At 44.7% G+C, this 23,014-nt stretch overlaps 1 protein-coding gene across 1 annotated transcript in view; it reads right to left on the bottom strand.

Moving 5' to 3' along the window:
* Positions 1-6,032: 6,032 nt before the first annotated feature.
* The window catches only part of LOC114689564 (inositol 1,4,5-trisphosphate receptor type 1-like), a 62,844-nt gene continuing 45,862 nt past the window's right edge, over positions 6,033-23,014 (bottom strand). The window contains 2 exon segments of the mRNA XM_028863860.2: positions 6,033-6,144; positions 13,461-13,622. Of these exon segments, the coding sequence (XP_028719693.1) occupies positions 6,058-6,144; positions 13,461-13,622 (249 nt within the window). The 3' untranslated portion in view covers positions 6,033-6,057.

Raw genomic sequence — 23,014 nt, 5'->3', positions numbered from 1 at the left:
CCATCATGGAGAGGAGCACAATGCTGGAGCAGTAGCTGAGAGCTACATTTTGATCTGTTGGTTGAGAGAGACTGGGCTTGTCATGGGCTTTTGAAACCTCAAAGCTCACTCCCAATGACATCCTTCAAGGCCATACCTACTCCAACAAGGCCACACCACCTAACCCTTCTAATCTTTTCAAACAGTTCCACTCCCTGGTGACTAAGCGTTTAAATATATGAGCCTATGGGGGCCATTCTTATTCAAACTACCATAGTATCTTAGCCTCTATTTTATTTGGTCATTTGTTACAGGAGGAAATTATCGTAAAATACATTTGCAAGGATTTAAAAAAAACAATTACAAAAATTGAAATAAGAGCACAGCTTTTCTTCTTTTCTCTTCCTTCTTTCCCTTCCTCTCACTCCCTCCTTCCCCTCCCTCCCTCCCTCCTACTTTCCCTCCCTGCAGTTCATTGACAATCCTACTGGATTCTCTAGCAAGAAGTCTTTTGGTTCTTGTTCTCAACTCTGAAGTAGTTAAAAAGTGTGCACATTTAATATTGCTAAAAAAGATTAAAAGTAGGTCAGGCGTGGTGGTGCACTCTGGGAATTTCAGACTAAGGGAGATGGAGATGGGAGAATTCCAAGTGTGAAGCCTGCCTAGGCTACATAGCAAGACCCTCTTCCCAAAGACAACCAAGCAAAAAATGTGTGTGGCTCAACCCCAACATCACGGGTACCCCCTCAGCATAGGAGCCACAGGCACCATTAGAATAGGAGTCAGGATTTCAGATCTAAGTGGCAAGGGTCATCAAGAGAGTGTAAACACTTTCTCAGGCTCTTTGAAAGCATTACGGAAAATTCTGGGTCTCCACAGTTACATGTAGTATGGCATAGAATTATATTGAAATGTCAAGTGAAAGACAGTAAAACTGAGGATGATCCAGATGCAAGAGAAATGTATCATTAGTAGGGCTGGGAGGTTCAAATGCTAATCTAAATGAAAAATACTTCATAAACTAAAGAAACACACATCTCACATGTTAATATCTTCAGATATTTTTCAAAAAAGAATTCAGATTTTAAATTCAACACTAAGCACAAATATGCAAGTGATTATCCGGAAGTTGGGAGCTTTATGACTAAGTTTTTTTTTAAATGAATTATTCAGTTCAAACTGATAGTTACAACATAGTTAAAATAAAATGACTGGATGTGACCCAAACATGTCATGTGAAGACATAAAGATTTAAGATCCACGGTAACAACAGCAGAGCAATTTCGTAGGAACAGAAAGTGGCTTGGTTGCGCAATAGTTAGCTGAGAGTGTAAGTAGGTGAGAAGAAAATGTCAGGCATAAGGCATGGGCAATATGGATGGAGTGGACAGAGCAGACCCTTGGCGTATAGCATCTTCGTGATCATTACCCCTGTGGGGGGAAATGGAAGGATCTTTACCTTAGAATGGGGAGAATGAAAAGCTGAAATAAGTGACGTTCTCAGAGTCAAAAAATGTAGGTGGCTGAGCTAGCATGAAGATTCTCATTGTCAAGGACCCTGCACTATTTTGTGTGTGTGTGGGGGGGGATCAGGTAACCTTTAGCCTCTAAGCCAGTGATTTCAACCTGTGGGTTGTGACCCCATGGGGGAGCAAATGACCCTTTCACGGGGGTCACCTAAGACCTATAGAAAACACAGATATTTACCTTGCAATTCATAACACTAACAGAATTACAGTCATGAAGTAGCAAATAATTTTATGGCTGGGGGGTCACCCTAACATGAAGAAGTGTATTAAAGGGTCACAGAATTAGGAAGCTGATGACCACTGCAAGCCTTGTGTGTTCCAGTCTTCTTGCCCAGCATCTCACCAAATCTTCCAGACAGCTTTTACAGAAAGTGTCTGAAGAGGCTTTCTGAGCTACTTACTGTAAGTGATGAATACATGGAAAGGGGATGGAATGACTGGGAATATCCAATAACGAGAGAGTTAAATTCCTGGATCCCACTGTGGATGGACTATATGTCTCAAGTTCCATCAACACGGGCCGCCTCTCTTTCTCTCTCTTATGAGGTGATTACAGAAGTGCTGGCGAATTCTTTCCACCAGTGGTTCCTGTATACAGCACGCACTATGTTGTGGGACTCTTTTGTTGTTGTTCAGAATTCACCTTAGGGTTTCTCAAGCGCTGCCTTCTTGCTCTCTGGTGGTTTTCTAGTTCTTTTTTTTCTTTCCAGGCTGGGTGGATGATGCAGTTTCACTTCTAGGTGTTAGGGTTCTCTTCCACGCTGGCTTAGCCTGACCTTCAAGGGTTTCAGGTAGCCTACTTGCTAACTATTTTTTCAAGTCATACCTCCAGTAATTTTACATCTGAGTTCAGAGAACCAGCATTAAGGGAGTTCATCTTACGGTCTGAGCTGTGGTGTGTACAAGCCAGTGTTGTCCTTTTAAATTCTCCATGTTGTTAGGTTTGGGGATGTGGAGCTGAAAGCTGGTTATGTTCCTGAATTGGCTGTGGGATGCTACACATGGCTTCCATTGCTAAGGGTGGAAAAGTGTTTGTTATGATCGTAACTGTCTTAATTATAATTGCCGTCACAGCTCTCTCCCCTCAGGTAATTGAGCTCTGATAGTCATGCTTAGCTGAAGCCACCCACAAAAACCACACACATGGCGTTTTACTCAAAACTCAACTCTAACCACCACTTTGTGATGCAAAATCAGTGGAATTTTGGGTACTTTCTGTAAAATCGAAATCTTCATGGGGGTTTTCCGACATCCCGGTTGGTTAGCAAGTGATCAGCGGAGCGAACGAGACCTAAGCGGAGTGCCTAAACACTGACTTCTGGGACAGGATGGGACAGCAGCGCATGTGAGTACCGTCATCTGGAGGGAGCTGCTTTGATTGCTGGAGATTGGCCCTGCTTCTGAAAGATGTGGCAAAGCAAGAGGTATGGTACTAGCCGTCTAGTGTGAAAGGCAGATAGGTCTGTTTACCTGTTGCTTATCTTTGCCACAGGGTTTTCGGTCTTGACACAGTATCCACATTTTGTCCTTTCTAGCTTATACCCTCTTATGAAAGAGATTTGAAAATAAGATCAATGGGCAGTGTTTCCCAGGCAGGAATAAGGGTGGGAAGGGGATGACTGCTAAAATAGGCTAGCCCTGTTCTGGAAGGCAGGAAGCACCTGACTTGGGAAGAACTCGCTCTGTCTTGCAGAAGTCAGGAGATGTCTGTTTATTCTGGAGCAAGTGCTCAGGAATTGACTCTCCCTGTTGAGTCTCCAGGTCTCATTGTTTAAGTTTCATTCCTGCTGTGTGGTTTGGTAGATGGAGCATGTTGTCTTTCAAGTGAGACCCTGTCTCAACAACCAACCAGCCAAACCAACCAACCAACTAACAACTGCCACCCCCCCCCCCACAACAAAGCCAAACCTGGCTTTGGTTGGGTGGCAGGTGTTTAAGCCCAGGAAGCCCCAATGGCTTTCTTGCACACGAGCACGGGACTGCCATACTTCCTACTTAGTCTGGCTATGTTCCTTATTCATCTGCGGAGGTAACTTTAAAGGTGACCTGGACCTTGATCCCTGAAATAGAGGTGCCACAAATCGTGTGTGGAGAAGTCAGCACAAACAGCGACCTAGCCAAGCCCCCCGGAGCTTCACCTGCACATTCTGTTGTAGCTACAGGAGCTTTGGCGTTGACACCCACATTCCCAGGGTAGGACCTGCCGCATGTAAGCAGAGTGACATTCTAGTTTCCTTTATTTTCTGCTGAAGCTGGCAAGCTGAATGAAGATTTCTATCTTGGTGACAGGATTCAAATGAGACACGACAAACCTGTAAAAGCTGCCACCTAAACATGTCAATGCAGAACTTCCAGTGAACTGGATGGGACTTGGGGAGGCACACCACACGCCGCCAGCCTTGGGTGTTGGGCAGCTCGGGAGATCAAAGGCAAAGCCCAAGGGAATGAACAAGTCCTTGCTGCTGTGCGGTACTGGGAGACGGAGTACAGGGGCCATTTTGGTTTCAGACAAAAAGCACGTGTCTCTTGAAGGCTTACCATATGATGGAAAAATTTAAACTGACTGGAAAATTGATTTAAGTTACCCAGTTTATATGTAGAAGTTATGAAACTACCCATTAAATTGGAATTTCATCCCGACCCAGTTCTCCGAGCTGGGTGGGAATTAGTCCTGTTTACTAAAGCACAGAGAAGATCAGCATCGAAAAAGAGCAGCCAAAGCCAGCTTTGCTTCAGGAGGGGACAAGTTCTTCTACATTTGGTTAGACGAGTAAGGCAGCAAAGCCAACATCATAAACGGTCTATGACGGGACCCTGACCTGGGGAGTGGGTCCAAACAAACTCCAACGGTTACTGATACTTCTACCTGGTAGAGGCCCAGTTAAAGATCCCCACACTAAACAGAGCACCCTGGATCTTGTCACAGCCTGCCAGGTGTCTGGGACAGCCTGGTGGCACTCAGTCACCTGAAGAATGAATTCTGTATGCAGTACCCTCCAATATTTGTTCTATCCGTTTCCCACTGAATATAAACCATTGTTTTTTTCTAAAATCAGGTCAGCAGTTCCTGAATTAATCTGGTAACCAAACCAGTTGTAGTTTTAACTCTGTCCTAATGGGAAGAAGAGTCTAACTCTGGAATCGCTCCTAAGTCACAAAGAAATGCCAAATGAAAGCTACCAGCCAGTCGCCATGTAGTATTCTGCATCATTTATTAAATATTTATGTATGCATTTACAAACTTGACTTGCTCCAAAACTCTGCTATCAGTTCAGTTTTTTAAACTTTTGTGCAGAGATGGCCTAGTAAACGAGACCAGGTACAAAAACGAGGCAACAGGTAGAAAACTTCTCCTGTTATACTTTGCACCACCAGAAAAGAAAGCACGTGACGAAGAAAGAAAACCCAAACGTGCTCTTTCAGAAGGACAGCATTGGTCAGTGTTCAACTATGCCCCCTAAGGGGCAGCTAAGCATCCTAAGGGGCAGCTCCTACTCTGTCTTACATGTATGTATGTATGTGTATATAATATATATATATATATATATATATATATATATATATATATATAATTTGTAATAACCTCTTACCTAGTGTATCATGTGGGTTCAGATGAAGAAAGTCTAGAAACCATCAGCTAACTCATTTGACCATAATGTGACATCAAAATTCACCAGGGAAATGACAGTTACTAGCCAGCAATGTGCTGTTATTCCAACGTCATGTAAAAAGTTCCCTTAAAAAATTCATCGATTTCTTTGCAACCTATAATTAGCCTCTAACGTGGCTCTCTTAAAGAAATACCTTAAATGATTAATTTGAAGCTTAACGTGGCTCTCTTAAAGAAATACCTTAAATGATTAATTTGAAGCTTAAACGTCTCCTTGAAACTAAAGTTGCTTTTTCTTAAATGGATGCTGTTTGAACAGTTCACAGACCTAGAGTTATCACTAGGAGACAGGGGCACCAATGCCATTAGCAACGAAGAAACAGCATAACTGTAGGATAATTACAAGGTACAAAGTTGCCCAGAGGGCCAGAAACTCGCTAATAATATAATTTGGCAGCAGCATCATTCGATATTTAACCATTTATTACATCAGTATTAACATATCAGCTTCAGAGACGCGCACTCCTTGAGGACACCAGGAGTTACAAAGTTATGGTGATTGCATAATTTGTATTGCACAGTTTTTATAAAAACATAAATACTGGCTATTCTAGCTTTAAATACAAAATACATGTCATATACTTTTAAATCTATAATCTGGTTCAAGTGCAAATCAGGTACTTTCTGGAGTCCTTCCAAAAAAGGCATTTTTTAACATTTTTGGCCCCAGTGACAGGTCACCATGCCAACAGAGCTAATTACAATACGTTAAGTCCAAACCTCTGAGAGTAGCAATCATATACATACAATACAAAACTGAGTATTTACAAATGTTACTAAGCGCACATGTAACCTTAGTGGGTGAATGAGAACTAATGAGCCATACCCACGCCGATAATAATTTAGAAAGGTGAGTACAGTCCCTCCGTCTTGTTGGCTTTAGGCTGGCTGCTGTGGGTTGACATTCATGTGAGGAGGATGTCCTAGAAGGCCGATTCTTTGCTTCTGCTTCCTCTGCTCTGTCATCTGGAAGTTACAAAGTTTCATCATTACACTCAGACACTTCCTGTACGTCAGGTCACACAACGAGCCATAGATTTATTTACCTCTGTGGTTATGGGTTATACTGAAACCCACTTTCTACAAATAGTGTACTGAGAGAGAGAGAGAGAGAGAGAAGAGAGAGAGAGAGAGAGAGAGAGAGAGAGAGAGAGAGAGAGAGAGAGAGAGAGAGGAGAGAGAGAGAGAGAGAGCGAGCTTCAAAGAGGGCATCTTCCTCCACAGAGCAGGGAATTAATTCTGTGGCCCATCATGCAGGTGACATTCACCAGAAGTACTGCTTGATACTTGTTTCATACAGAAACAAAAGAGAGAAGAGCACAGGCTTCGGGATTATTTCTGAAAACCATTTCCAAATGATGTACACACTCATTGGAAAATGGTAGCTTGCTTTGATTTACAACACATCACTATATAGAAAAGCGGTGTTTTTAGAATTCCTGGGTTTGACACTTTGTGCCCACACTCTTCAGGGTCTTGGGTTCCTCTCCTCAGTGTTTTTGCAAAGGTCAGAAAAAAGTTACCTGGTTCTTCTAGGAAAGATGAGAGATCCTCAGATCCCCAAGATGCAGGGGTAACTAACGCTATATAAGCTGTGATCTGGCTACCAGTCTGTGAACAGCACTGGATTTCGGATCTCAACAGGAGAGACCATTTCTCAGTGTGGGGTCCTGTGAAAAAATGCATTCACAGCCAAAGTGAGAGACAGAATTTCTTTCGGCTGTGCGGCTGAGCTCTCACTTTGGGCCTCCAGCTTCCTCCTGGGTATTTTAGGACCCAGTTCTCTGCCTTGAGAGTTTTCTTAGCAATGTAGGACTACTTCTGGACTTGAGGCTCACACGTTCACCAAGATAAAAGGCTGTATGAACACATACTAGATGAAATTATGGCAACTAGCATAAGCTTAGGGTAGAATAGTAAAAAATATAAACTTTGGAATCAGACAGCCATTTAACTTAATCTAAAATGTTATTTATCTTCTGCCAATTTGTTCATCAGTCTGTGTAATGAAGTAATTCCTGTCTGGTGGGGAGACAGCTAAGGGCACATATGTAGATGTCTCAGTACAGTGTCACATACAGGATGCTTAAGTTTCAGTTTTCACCTCAACTGATTTCCGGTGCATACCTAGTACACTTCCTTTAGTTCAAATTTAAAGTGGTTATATTTTTCTTTCTCAAAGCAGAGCACTTAACAGTTTAAGCCAAGATATTACTTTTTGGGGCTCCTATGGAAAATACTTGATTATAATTTAGACGAAAAGATGAACTAAGATTTAGCACTTCCATGTGGCAGTTTTAAGTGAAAGTTTTGTAAGGAGCTGAATGAAAATATTCTAGCCAGTCTCCAAAGCTTACATCCACAAGTTCATCTCAGGAAGGAGGCGTTTCACATGGCCCATGGAATGCATTCATTGTTAGGTTAACAAGCTAGTTACCTGCTCATCTTACTGATTGAGAATTCAGTTATGGTAGCTCGGGTTTGTTCTCCTCAACGGCTCTCTAGACAGCAGTCTTTTGAGGGAATCTACTCGTAATCTTGATCATTTCAAGTATTTAAATGGATTTAGAAATCTTGGCATGCTCACCACCTATGAAAGGGTACTTCCTAAAACATCCACGGGAAGCTGCTGACATCTTCCAGCTCAAAGCTGGCCCATACAACCTTCTCCACAACGCTTTCGGTAACTGCTGGGACCAGAGAGAAACTCTACACAACACCGGCCTCACCCCTGCTCAGTAAGTCCGTTATTCCATCTTTGTCTTCAACTCACAACTTGTAAGCTTTCTGCCATTTAGCAAGTGACTGTTTGCCTTCACTGAGAGACATGAACGGCTCCCTCCCTCTTGGTCCATGCTTCCTTTTGTTTCTTTCAAGCTGGCTGGCACATCATGTTCGCTCCCTCATAAACCATAAAGGTCCACAGTGTTGTAGGTTGGTGGCCAATTCTTTAAACCCTTATCAGTTCAAGTACCTAATACATATGTATATGATTTTTGATTGTTTCCATAAGAGTGGTTTATAAATGGTTCAGCACCAAAACCACCCAGTAAAAAACATAAAAATATGGACAAAAGGGACCACAAACAGTTTGGTATTATCAGGTCTGTTGTGGGGGGCTTGGGAATATGCATTTCTAACAAGTTCTTGGATGTTGAAGATGTTGCTGGCCTGTTTTTGAAGAGCTGGGCATGTACATTTTGAACATGTTTTCATATACTTCACTGCTTCCTTTTTCTTACACGAAGACAGGTCATAGAGAGGATTCTCTGCAACTACATATACAATAGCATACCTTTCGACTGTGATCTGCATCAGCCTTAGCCTTTTAGACAGGAGGAAGCCGTCTAACCAATGCCACTGGAAGAATTGGCTATCACTCAGTAACAACTAGAAAGGAGTTAAAGAAAGAACAAAACGAAAACCAAACAATCCCCCCAAAAAGCCATAAAACAGCTAAGGACTAAATCTGATTGGAAAGGAACCAAGGCCAACAGTATTGGCTACCTAGCTTTCCTACCATTCCTGCCTGTTTTCAAATAGTTTCTGTCTTTACTAGCTCCATTCACACTTTTCACATATACAACCTGTCTGCCTATCTTACCATGAGGCACCCACTCACTATGTGTAACCATTATTGTGTCAGAAAATATAAACATGACCAAAATCTATCCCAATCTCACACACTGTACTCACTGGATATCCAAAGCAAAATGGATTCCTGATAAAAGTCTCCATCAGATGCCTACCTCAAGTACCCGCGTCATGGAAAATGTCCTAGTTGTAGAACATTAAAAATTCTGAGAGTCTCCACTTAGCTGGACAGCTGACACAATGCTGTGCTTCACAGGTATACAAATACAGAAATCACCCCGAATGTCTCTGTGCTGTCTTTTGGCTTTCGTCAATGGCTTTATAAATCAGATGGAAGCAACATCAAAAAGACCTTGCCTGAGAACACTAGACACAGCACGGATGGATCATGAAGTGATTAAAAGTTGGCATAGGGAGGAGTCTCACAACAGTGCACTGATACCTTAGTCAGGCTCAACAGATCATAACACTCTCTGAAAAGCCTCTAGTTACACATGGAGAAGCATTCTAGTTACTGAGGTTCCAAATAGCCAGTGAGGTCGAGTAAGCAGAATTCCTTCCTATGGTTCTGGTAGAGTCAGCCAGGCTCAAATGATGAGCCCCAAACACTCAGAAGTTAAAACAAACAAAACCAAAACAAAAACCCCTCAAAAACAAAACCTCCAAAACACAGTGTCTGCTGAATGCGATTATACTGCTTGTATATTATTGCTCGGCCCCTTAGAGGGCCCCCCGTAACCTGTTTAGTCCTATCTCACTAGCAAACGTTCTCAAGCTCTGAAGGAAGACTGAATAGCCCCGGGGCAATGACTGAAATCTTTCCTCTAGGTCACTGTGAGGAAAGCCTCACTGCCCTTGTCCATTCCCACAGAAACCAGTTGAGAATTCTGCACCACACTGTGTTCCAGTGTCATTCACCTGCTTGTTGTCTCGGCGGGAGACAGCTAGTTCTAGAAGGCGGACACTAGGTCCTTTCTGCCTCTGTATCCTGGGTATCTAGTGCTGTGTGGGCCTCCGTGGCCTCCGAGTGTTGGTTGAAATGAGGAGTCGGGTACACCGGAATGTTACTGCCATTCCTCGAGCATGCCATGCGCTGTCATGCGTTTGCCCATGCTGCGTCCCCTCTTGGAAGGGCCGCTCCTGGAGTTCTCTGCCAGCCCAGAAGCCACCTGCTTGGATGGTTACAGACGCTACACCCCTTCTCACTGTAAGCTACTGGTGGGCCCGCTCCCCCTGTGTTCCTTGGAACTTCATTCCTGCCTTCTCTTTGTTTCTTGCTAAACCCAGGGTCCCAGAAGGCAGATGTCTTGGCTCTCTTTCATGAGAAAGGCAACATGCTAATGTAATTTAGATGTTCAAGCACTTTTTACATTCCTAGCATGACAGATAAGGTCGCTGCCTTATAGAAGCCAGTCACATTTTCAAGAAAATTAACCTTTTGCTTAGTATTTGCTCTTTTGCATTATGAAGGAAACATGCAAAAAAAATAATTATGAAGTTCTTACATTAGTCTTCCTCCTTGGAATAAGGATGTAAGAGAATCATATTTAGTATTCAGAATCTCTTGGGAGGGGAAGCTTGGAGATGAGATGCATCAGTAATTCTTAGAATAGCAATCCAGTCAGACTGAACACCTGACACCACTAATCATGTTTTCACTACTATATCCTCACAAGGACCTTCTCCCCCAGTGGGTAGTTTAGAAAAAACAACCAGCAAAGACCTGAGTCCATTATTAAAGTCCACGATTAAAACCTAAACTCATCCCTAACTGAAATGGCCATCTCTCTGCTGCTGGTTTCTGGGTCAGACCACCTACAGAACAGCTAAGGGATGAGGCAATTTATGGATTGTCCAGTAAATTGGCAGTCTTTCATGGCTGTCGTAAAAAATGTCTGGGACAGTTTCTTGTTCTTGAATCATTTGTGGGGCTTTTAGGTTTTAATCCATTTTGTTGCCTTTTGTGGGCAGGAATTCTTACAATGACCAGACCAAATCTGTAATATGCCACTGTTGAGTTCTTACACACAAGAGCTTAAAAAATGTTTAAAATTCTCCTAACACCAAACCTAGTAACATTCAAACTCTTCAGGTTGGTTCTGAGATGATGCATCACAGGCTTGTTCGAAGTCAGATGAAGGAAGCAATTTCTACCTCCTTTGGAATGAAACAATCCCTCCCTACCCCCAAAGCTACTATGGTCTATTTTTCTCTCCCTGTATTTCAGCATCTCGAAACTCGAACAGTTTAATCCTGGTAGAAGAACTTCAAAATGTGCTACTGCGTTCCCATGCTTCTTTGTAGCCTATAACACTTTCCAAGAAAAAAAAATGGTTCGATTTCAGAATCACTCACAGGGAAGGGCTTTCTAAAGAGTGGTTCCAACTGCCAACTTGAAAACTGAAAAATAACACAAGAAGGGCAGGGAATTGAACAGCTGAAACCACACAGGGTCTGAGGTGAGTTCGCGAATCTTAGTCTAGGTTTGGTGAAATGTTTGTTCAACAGGACTAGCTCTACCCTGACCCAAGATTTCAAAACCTGAGCTCCTCCTGTGCTCAGCTGCGCACGACAGTGAACGCATCCTCAGTACCAGAAAATATTAAGGTTCTTCCTTTAAAAAGAAAAAGAAAAAAGAAAGAAAAGAAAGAAAGAAAGAAAGGGAAAGGAAATCTAAAAAGTCAATCACAAGAAGGCAAACTGAACACAAAACAGAGCAAACAAACTCAAAACCAAACTACTCAATCACATCAAAGCAGGCCAACAAAACTGGAGGGTTAGGGCTTCACACCCTCATGCTGTGATGTGCCGGGGGATAAATTTCCCAAGGGCCTTCTGTGCTCTTTTACGTCCTCATCAAGAAAACCAGGAACTGGTAAACAGGAACTGTACGATGACCCATGCTTTCCCGAGGCTCTCCCTACGCCTGCCATTCTTGCTGTGTTTCCTCAGCCCAGCTCACACCTTGGACATGGTTCATTGGTTTGTGAAGTGGGGCTGGGCTTGAAGCGGCTTCTGAGTCACCCTCGGTGATAACTGGAGAATGGCAGAGTCAGCACTGTCTGGACAAGGGTTCTCAACGGAGCCCGAAGGGAAGGGCTGACTTGATTTGACCACCACAGGATGCTCAGAAACACAACAGTTTTGTTTCAGACGTATTTTAAGGAACTCCCCGGCCAACTGGAACCACCCAGGTGTTCGCATTAACAGAGCAGGCCTTACAGAGCTTCCAAGGATGATAATGAGAAAGAGTTAGGAGGAAATGAGATGAGAGGTAGGTGCCCTGCAGAGCTAGGTGGCCTCAGCAGTAACAGTTCTGATACCCTGGGCATGAGGGCCAAGAAAACTCTGAAAAATGGCCCAGGCATCACGGTTAGCTCCTGTGTCTCAGTGTCTTACATTGGCACCTAAGATTTGTTTTTTTGTATCTAGTTTTGAACATCTGATGTGACGGTGCCCCTTCATGCCACAGCTATCCCACGTGGAAGGAAAAAAGCTTGCTAGAGCTCTCAGGGGCTGGAGGGACAGAGGCAGACACAGCCCTTGAGGAGGTCATGAGTCAGCTCAGTCCTGTAAAACACCTGTTAGATGTCTCGCAGCAGGGTGAGCAGTTAATAAAAGCCACGTGTTTTCGTTAAATCTTCACTAGTTCACTTATTTAGATGATTATTCATTTTAGGTGGTTGCCAAGCTCTGTGTTGTACACTGCTCTCATCAATAAGGCCACGTCTTCATATTGGTCCTTTATTATCTGTATCTTAGTGCATTTGAAAGAAAAGAACCTGAGGCCAAATGGTATCTTAGGGATAGATGGTCAAAATTCAACTGGCCAAGAAATATAATTGAAAGCAGAATTATTAAAAATGTTCTCTAAACTGTCTTCAAGCAATGTTTACTCTTCTCTAGTTATGAAGTATATACAAGTACTAAGTCATCTGTGGACACACCTTGCCCCTTACCTACAGGCAGGGCTTGTCTGGTACCCACTGCTGTGAAAAACATACCATCTTATCTACGTGCTGATTGAAATGCCTTCAGAAACCTAAGACACTGAGCTGTAGCAGTTGTGTGTGGTTATCCCAGTGAGGCTGCTCACTCTCCCTGGCTCAAGGCCTTGACCCAGAGCGGCACCTATTACTACATCACCTATGACTGCTGTGTTCTTAAGGCATCAAAGTGTTGTGTGTGTGTGTGTGTGTGTGTGTGTGTGTGTGTGGTAGGACAATATGCTAGGTTTGGTGGTGTAAATCCGTCACCTCTTGTCAACACACCTTGTGTGTTCCAAGGGGCAGAGTGGGAGCTGGTTTCTGAGAGAGGACTAGAAAGGCTTCCTAAGACTGGCGGCTTCTCTCAGGATGCAGAGTTTGAAAACCCTGGGTGAACACTTGAGAAATCACGGGGCCAAGAAGCCATAGGGGAACTAAGCGCAGACTCTCTCGTCCATGAGTCAAGCCCTAAGGGTACAGCTTTATGCAGAGTGTCGTCTTTGTCGCTCAGTGCCTCACTGACGCCGGTTACGTGTTCACGTTGCACCCTCGGCAGCGCAGAAACTGTGACACAGCAGCGCAGGGGTGAAGTGCTCCAGCGCTGTACGTGAACACGGCCCATCGTCCCACCAGCCCTGGGGTGTGTGACAGTGAGCGGAATGTGTACAGGTCGGGCCCGGGGGTGGCGCTTCCCTCCTTTACCTGGTCCTTTAGTTCCGACAGTTGGCCAGAAAGATTGGTGACCAGCTTCATGGTGGACTCCAGCTTCTCCTGCAGGTTCCTCAGCTCGTTCTGCTCCCCTTCAGAATCACTGCTGACCAGGGACATGGCTCTCATCCTGGGGAACCAATCGAGGTTTCTTTCCTAGGATCCACATTGGAAAAAAAGTGGGAGTTACTTCGAAAAGTAGAAACAAGGAGAGTCATCTTTTCAAGGCATCCTTCCCACGGACCTTCTCTCATGCTGCCAGCTCTGCCTGTGGTAGACAGAACTAATAACAGTTGGGGTATGTGGGGCCAGAGGTTGATGTCAGGAGTCTTCCTTGTTTGCTCCACCCCCTTTCTTTGAGACAGGCCTCATTAGTATTTACTGGCCCGAAAGTCACTGGGTAGACCAGGCTGGCCTTGAACTCACAGAGATCTGGTTTCCTCTGATTCACAAATGCTGAGATTATTATAATGAGAAAAAAATGTCTCACTGCATGTGAGCTCACCAACTTGGCTAGACTCTCTGGCCAGCCAGCCCTAGGGATTCCCCACGTCTCTGGGATTATGGGTATGTGCCACCTTGTCTGGGGATCCAAACCCAGGTCCTCACGCTTGTGTGGCAAGCGCTTTACTGGTTGAGCAACTCCCTAGCCTGGAAAAGCTGTAATGAACACAACGGAACTCTTAATTCTTACAAGAGGAAATTGCTGTAAAATTAAATATTAGCAGAAAGTAGGCTTCCAATGTCAAGTCCTAACCACAGCAATGGACACCGCCACTATGGCTTCTGTCTTTGTTACTGTGGCTCCTGATGTTGTCACCATAGTCCATGTCTCTACAAATTATATGGCTGACAAGCTTGGTTTCAGATTGGGGCAAAACACGCCTAACAAACTTGAGTAATTTAAGTTACATGCACTCGGGTACTGACTAATTCACATGCTGCATAAGCCTATACTAGAATGTTTCATTTGCCCAACTGAAATCCCACCCCACCCCTTGAAGCCACCATCTAGTTCTGTCTGTCTCTGAGCCTTTGACTGCTCTAGGTACCTCACATTGTGCTCCGTGAGAATTACACTGGAAAATCAAAACCATCTTCAATCCTCTAAAAGTGAAACAAATGTTAAGTTCTCACCTGTTCTGGCATTGGAATGGACAGATGTGTGAATCTGTTTGGGGAAAGGGACTGTTAACAGACTGAGGATGAGGAATGGGCTCCTCAATCCATTTCCAGGTTGTTAGCTTATGGAAGGAAGGTGTCTCTGCGCCCCTTCCAGCTGGATGCTGCTCACTGTACAAGGCAGGGCCATCGGCCCCACCCAACCCTATCCTTTTGATGTTACAGCTTGTGCATGTGAATGGTCTTTCTCACCTCTGGTTAGCAAAGAGGGACTTTTCCTTCGCTCACCCCACTTCCTTCTGCCCATGATGCCTTTCTCCTGAATAGCACGCCTCATACTCAGGTTCTGATCAGAGGGGCAGGAATGAAGGGCGAGATCCAGGGGAACTGACTCATTTCGGATCTAGCCAGTGTCATTCTCCCTACCACTTTGATCTTATCAGTGTACACTGCATACACTTTTCAAAACACCCCTGCCACGGAAAGAACAATGTACTGTTGTTGCTTTGATCTACTACTGGCTCTCAGCATTTTTCTGGGAGTCAGTCTTTTCCAATACTGATTATTTTTGTCTTTAAACCATATGGTCTCTGCTCTAACTACCCTTGCCCACGTCCCCAGACAGCTATAGACATTATGCAAAAGAAAAATGCAGCTGTATGCCAATAAAATGTTATTTCCAAATGTTGGTGGCTCACTGGGTTTGGACTTTGGACTTGTGTTGGCCAACCTCTGTTGTACACAATAGAGGGTGTTAGTACGCTTCCAATAAAGAACTCAATCCTCTGTGAGACTCACATCTAGACACGACACATCAACGGAGACCATTCAAGTGTCTTCCTCTAAGGTGATCTTGCAGGAGGAGTCATGCAAGGACCAGGGGTAGACTAAAGAAGGCAAACACATGCTAGCACACCTTTATTTTGGGGACGGGGACGGGGTGGGGTGGGGCTGAAACTCACAGTGTGGCTAAGTGACCCTGAACTCATGATCCTCCTGCCTCTACCTCCTGACTGTTAGAAGAATACATATGTACCGCCATGTCCAGGTGGCTCTGGGCAAGCATTCTACCAACTGAGCTACACCCCTGCTCAGTCACACCCCAAGACACCAGAGGAATCCAGGAACTCACTACTCTGTAAGGTGAGGGCTGGCAACAGCTCTAAAGTGACTAGACCACCGGAGACAGCCAATGTTTGGGAGGATGGAGTGATCCTTCATGGACTCTACTCACATGAGCTTCAATTATTCTTTTCTGCTGAGAGAGAAAAATGGCAGTGTCTACCCTGCCATACCCCATGATAAACATTCATGCACCCTATATTTATTTTAATCAATTTCTCAACAGGTAAAAATCAAAGCCATAAAACACACCATTTCAAGCCACTAGCATGAAAATCAGGAGTTTCTCTGCCAGTAATCAGTCTTCCACAAAGAGCTTCAGTGGCCTGCCATTGATGAGATTCTATACCTGTGTCCATCATTTAGACACAGAGCTCCGTGTTCCTACCAAGGACGCAGCTCACAATCAAGGGCTGCAGTGCTGAGGGAGAAGCGAAGCCCATGTTGCAGAAGACAGCAGCATGGGGCTGCTGGGTAGTGAACTTTCTCTCACCAGTGCCAACCAGCCTGTGAAGGACACAGGGAGCCCACAGAAGTCCCGCTTAGCCCAAGCCCCAGATAACAGCCTCACTACCTTACATGTTTGCAGAATGATCCCAGAGAAGGAGAACAAAGATCTCAAATCCTGCTGTCATTTTCAAGCTCTGAAGAATGATGCACGGATACACCGTCAGCTGGGCTGGGGGTGGGAGGTTTACAGATCTCACCACCACATATGTGAGCAACTCAAGTTCTGACTTGGGTGTAGGAGACAGGATTAAATCCCATTTGTCAAATAAGATGTTAAGAATTAACTTGTATTTACAAATTGCGTGTCATTGTAACTGAGTATATGGGGGCACCTTATAGTTATTGGAGCTCAAGTATGTAAAAGCATTCAAAGTATTTTAAAAGTCTAACAAATTCAACATAGACTGTAGGAGCCCTTATTTCACAAGCTTGGCACTGACGGTGGTTCAGTGGCCACACAGATATGGACACTGCATCTGGATCATGGGACCTCTTTAAAAGTAGACATATTTGCTTTGGACACCTAAGTAGGGAGCAGGGCTTTCACTGCCAGGTTCCTGTAATGAAAATGAAGAGAGGAGATGTCTAGGCAAGAAAGAGCAGGCTGTGCTGAGCCAAATGAGCAGCAGAGAGAAATATTGAGAACAGAACCTTCTGTGGAACAATATTTGTACACTGTAAATATGTATTATTCTCATTACTTAATAAAAAGATGACTGGCCTATAGCTGGACAGGAAGAGTTGGGTGGGAAAGCCAGACTAGGAAGACGCTGGGAAGAAGAAGGGTGGAATCCAAGAGTCACAAGCACACAGGAGGAAACAACATAGGAAGTTCACAGATGCGGTAAATGAGCTTTGGGGAGTACAATAGATTAATAGAATGGGTTAATTTAAGTTGTAAGAGCTGGCTGGAGATAAGCCTAAGCTTGGCCAAGCATTTATAATTATTATAATAAGTCTCTGTGTGGTTATTTGGGGAGCAGTTGATGGGGACAGAAAAGTCTGCCACAGGACCAGCTGGTGAGAATGCTCTGCACAGGAGGTCTAAAGGAGTCCAGTCAGACTCTGAAGGGAGCATGCATGAAGATGTCCTCACTAGAACAGGGCACAGGTGTAATGGATCGTAAGTGTGGCTGGAGAAGGAGATGAGGGCAGACAGGCAAGGTAGCTTGGACTGTAGCGGTCCAGTGGCACAAGGGGAGGTCTGGAATAGGAAGAGTGTGGAGCAGGAAATGAAGGAAAAAAAAGGGAAGGAGATGTGAGAGAAGAGACTCCATCTTATCAGATGGGGGCATGCACAGTGAGTTGTCACAGGCTCATCTGTGATTAACTTATTACTGCTGAGCAAATAGATGCTCCAAGGCCAAACTGGTAGTGAGCTCATCTAAGCCACACTCTCAAATCCCCCATCTGGTCATCTGCTTAGCAAGCCTTCTATAAAAACAGAAGACAAATTTCCAAAGAGTCCATGTAAATGAGGTGTTCAAAAGACTCCGGAAGATCTATGCACAGGTGTGCACACAGCTTTGGATTTAGGGAACAGTAACACCTGACTGGACAATGACAGATTACAATGAGATTGTGCTACAGCAAACTCCCACGTTCCTCCCAGTTCCAGCTGTGACTGCAGGAAGGTCTCTGAACACATGCAAAATGCACACTTTTTCCACCTAAGAATCCTTGACTGAACTTTTACTCCCTCCCCACCTCCTTTTTCCTGCTCCATACATGGAACACCTGTGACCCTGGGACATGAAGGCCCTACTCAAGAGTCCATAAAGCCACCCACCCACAGAGACAATGCATCTTTAAACCACAGTAAACTGAAAGAGTGCTGTGGAACACTCTTTCAAACTTAGGTGGCACGAGAGGCCATGCATCTGCTGTGGGCTACTATGGGTCAGGTGTTCTGACCCTGGAATAACATTCACTCTCCATTTCTTTAGGAGGTCTTCCAAACAAGAGCAGGGAAAAGCATGAAAAGTTTTCTGGGATAGACCTCTTCACTGTAAATTCTCCTTTGGTGCTTCCTTAAATTTGTAATATGAAACTTGAGGAGGAACCCCACTAAAATTCTAACTCACACAAGACAAGCTCAGTGGAACAGAATCCGAGTTCCACGGTGGGCAGACCTTGTTCTGTTCTGCACTGAAATGGACAGATCCTCAAATGTGAGATCTTTGGTATCCCCAGTATTTTAATTAATCACCTGGCTGTTAGGCCAAATCTCCAATTACGCAGTAGTTAAAATTAATTAGCAATTCTAGCCAAACTCTTTCTCAATTTCCAGGTGGTTTTGCATGTGGCTCAGCAGGGCAAGCTCCTGCTGGGGTAGAGTTTCTCACCAGGAGGGTTCTGATCTACATGAAGAATCATATCCTGAAAAGAAAATGTTCAGGATATTCCAATCACAGTGAAGGTGCTGTGTGTGTGTGTGTGTGTGGTGTGTGTGGTGGGGTGTGTGGGCGGGGGAGTAAGTGGGTGGTGATGATGGCGAATTTGAATCCTGAGACTTTTTATGTCATTACTAGCTTGTCATCCACAACTCCTGTCACTCACAACTCTCCAGCCAGTGTGTGAAGGTCTATACATCCCTGTTTGCAGATTCTCGACCCGAAGTCTACTCAGGATCTAAAACATGCCATTGTCTTGCTTTTGCTTGCATTTCTGGGAAAGCCATTTTGGCCAAGACACTCAGTTTATAAATAAATTTGAATTTTGGGAATGTATGTAGTTGGGTGGGGGTAGCACACAGCATCTGCCACTCTGGGTCTGATCTATCCCTCTCTGCTCTCCTCACTCGGCTTGCTGCTGGCATCTCGCATGCCAAAGCTATGAGGCACCGTCTGCCCTGGTCCTCCCACAATCCAGTCAGGCAGTTCCCATCATTGCAAATACTTCCTCCGTCAGAGAACACAGACTAACTGAAGCCACAGCCGGAAGCGGGCTGACCACAAGTGCTCAGGCTCTGCTTAGTTCTTTTCTAGGTAAAGTTGGAAAAGTCCCTGCAAGAAGAAATACTGAAGTTTTAGACACGGGGTGGCACTGACCGGCCACTTCAACACGTCCTTGACTGGAAAGAGGGAGAGAGTGTGTGTGTGTGTATGGGGGTGGGAGCAGAGCCAGGGAGAGGAAGGCAGAGTCGGGAGTGCAGGAGGATGGACTGTGTGTTGCAGATGCTAACTGTTCTGAGAAGCAGTGTTTCTTTCCAGGTTCAAGTGAAGATGCTGTTCTGAGAAAGACTCCAGAGAATCCATCACCTCCTCAGAGGGAGCCTGCTCAGGTAGAGAATTCTGTTTACTGACTAAACAAGGAAGGTTACTTCCCAAACTCTTCGTTCTTTTATAGAAAGATTACAACATGATGGGGGCGGGGGGAGGCGGGGATGAAGGTCAGCACATGGGTCATGGAAGAGAGGACAAGTTCTAGAAAATGGAACTGTTGCTTTACTCCCAAGTAACCCGTCTGGGAAGATTCTAGATGCAAAGGCTATCTCTTCAACCCAGATGCAGCTGCATCTCTATGTATTTTACCACACAAGAGGAATGACATGATTAAAAGAAGGTATGGGGGCCAGGATGGAGTTCAGTCTTCACCCCCTCAGGCTGCTTAGAGAGGAGGGAGACTGAGGGAATGATTTTGCCAAAGCAGACATGTAGGGTGCCCAGCAGACCTGGGATCAGTTGCCCCTTGGTGAGCAAGGCTGGGTCGTTTATACTGAAGAAGAAAGTAACTACTCTTTAGAGTGCATTTCTCTTAATGCTTGGTGACTTTGGAATTTATATATTAAAAACCCCTAAAAGGTACACTCCAACTTGGTGCTGGTAACATTAGTGGACGCTACAGGCTCAGAAGGGAGAGGCCGATGAGGCACGGAGGTTTTTAGGACGGTGAAGTAGTTTGTTTGACTCTGTGATTACAAACCACAATTTGTCTAAACACACTGGCTGGTGTGTACACCAAGAGTGCTCCTGATGCAAACCGTGACTTTCACAACAGTGTCTAGTATTTGTATGTCAGCTGCCACATGTGTGCCTCAGGAGCACACACTGGTAACTGGCTAACTGGAGAGAAGAAGGAAGGAAGGGAATGAAGGAAGAGAAAGAGAGGAGGTGAGAAGTGATACATGGGAAAATGCACTTCCTGCTCCATTTCTCTGTAAACCTAAGATTGCTCAAAAATAAATAAATAAATAAAGTTTGTTAACTGAAAAACAAAATTGACCTTCTACCTGGAATTTCAATTGCTACCCCAAATAAGCTACCAATAAGAATTGAGTCAACCCAAACCACACTGACATTGCTCTTTCATAGTTTCTAAACACTTCTACCACAGGTCTGTAACTGTAGGAAGAACAATGGACTGGATCAGAACGTAGGCAGAGATACAGATGACTTTCTCCACGCACACAGCACAGAGTGAGCTAGCTCATTTAACTCATGGTTTTCTCTCTCTCTCTCTCTCTCTCTCTCTCTCTCTCTCTCTCTCTCTCTCTCTCTTCTCCCTTTCTTTTTTTAAAAACAGATCACCAGCTACTGTACTTGGTGACTACAAGAAAAAGTGGCTGTGAATGTGTCCCTAAACTATCCAGTATTGTGCAAAATCATTATAAATCATAATGCCATTTACCCAAGGTCACGAAGCTCCCTTGGAGGCCAAAGCTGTAACCTAGATAACAACTTGACTCCCACCTAAATTACTTCCTTTCTTTGGATAAGGTTTCAGAGACCCTGTTTTCTCTTTTATCAGGAGGGCTGTCCCAGCTGCTCACCAGGTGAGTGTCAGTCTGTCTGCTTCTGAGCTCAGAGTGACATTGCCAAGACTAGCACTTATATAATCCTCAGCTGGCTGTGGTGACCTATTACCCTTCCTAACTCAGTCAAGAGTTGTTCTTGGATGATACAGCACAACAAAGACAGCTCGTGCCAGCAGAGAGAACCGCACCCATTTCTGATGAAATCCCTACCGACAGCAAGCCACTGCAATCACCCTTTCAGTCAATCTGGGGCCACAGGTGAAGGGCTCCCTGGCACCAGGGGACTGGAGAAGGCAGAGTTCACCACTGGAGTGACACTCCTGAGCACCCAGGCTGCACACGTATTGAGCAAAAACCAGAGTCAGAGCGAGAGAGGGAGGGGGGCCAGCTGCCTGTGCCAGGCAAGCAGGGCTGCCCTTTTGAGACTTAATAAGAAACGATCTGGCAAAATTCCCTTTTCCTGAATCCAGCATCCAGCTGCTTCTGAAATGCTACTCAGGCAGCTTCCCTGCATTTTCCACTAGCTGAGAACTGACTAGAACATTCCTATAGTTTGTATATAGAGATCATGGCAATTTTCACATTCTTTCAAGGGTCTATGAGTTTTCAGTTTTGACATAGTTAGCTGAATCCAGTGTTTTCTTGTTTTGTTTATGCCTACAGTGATAACTAACTTCCTAAAAATCCTTTGCTTTGTTTCAGGGGAAAGACACGCTTCTATATTGCATTTGAACAGCACACACAGTTGGGTGTGGTGGTGCATGCCTTTAATCTTGGCACTTGGAAGCAGAGGCAGGCAGGTCTCTGTGAGTTCAAGGACAGCTTGGTCTAACATAGTGAGTTCTGGGCCAGCTGGGGCTACATAGTGAGACCTGCGTCTCAACACACACACACACAACCACACACACACACACAACACACACACACAACACACACACACACACCCAGCTAATAGAACAATGGTGTTCTTTCGGAGCTCTTTCAACTGGGTTTACAGAACAGAAAACTAAAGACTTAAGCTCTGTCTAGGGTCATGCTTTGTTGATACTTTGAGGGCAGGCGAAGGAACGTGCTACCATTATTACTGCCCACAGAGTTCTCAAGGAAGCTGTGTGTTCTACTGACCCAAAAGTGGTTTGCAAAGATAGGTGCCCCCTCTGAAGAATGCCAAGCTCACCTATCCGATGCATATTCCCAACCTCCAGAGTCACAAGCTTGATCCATACAGGTTGTCTCTGACAGCAGCTTTATAATTACATTATGGAGTTTCAGAAGGTAAAACAAGTACCACATAAGAACACCACCCCACCCCACCCCCAGCGCCACCGCCATTTTTTTCTTCTTTATGGAACAGACACTAGCGGGAAGGTCCGTGAAGGTGACAACTCAAGAGTCCCATCCACCTGTATAATCCATCTCTGCACATGTCCTTCCACCTTCCCATGAGCATCTCTGCAGGCATTCCAGGAAGCGTCACTGTACAAAGACAGGTCTTAAAGGTCTGTCAGTGTATGCACTAGAGAAAGACAATCCACTTCGCAGCAATTTTTCAGTGGAGCTTTTATACCTCTTTATAGACTTTTTTGTTTTTGTTTTTTAAATGGCTAACACACCCATGGTAAGCAACGACACTACTGCCTGGTTCTAGCAGCCAAAGTCAGTACTATAATCCTCAAGAATGAGTTACAAAGCAGCTAGGATGAGCGACAGCCTTGTGGACTGTTTGCTGAGAGCGAGCAGAGGGTGGCTGAGTCCATTTTTGGAGCTTCATTAGCTCTGTCTTGTTGGGTGATTATGTGTGTATGAATACCGATTGTAGGCATATAAGCAGTCACTCTCTGGTGGTGAAACACTCTCTCCACAGCTCTATCGAACGTTTTGCTGGCACAACTCCCCACTTCTGCAGCCTGGAAGCAGAGTCTCAGTCAGGTGGTCCCCATCCCCAGCTCCCCTGCACATTCCATATCCTTTAGGGCAGAGGATGGTTCTGCTCCCTTTTCTGTCAGAAACCATCGAGCGCACACAGACTATGGAAAAT

This window comes from Peromyscus leucopus, unplaced genomic scaffold (assembly GCF_004664715.2).
Source record: "Peromyscus leucopus breed LL Stock unplaced genomic scaffold, UCI_PerLeu_2.1 scaffold_132, whole genome shotgun sequence".
NCBI lineage: Eukaryota > Metazoa > Chordata > Mammalia > Rodentia > Cricetidae > Peromyscus > Peromyscus leucopus.
This window is presented reverse-complemented; position numbering and strand designations above follow the sequence as displayed.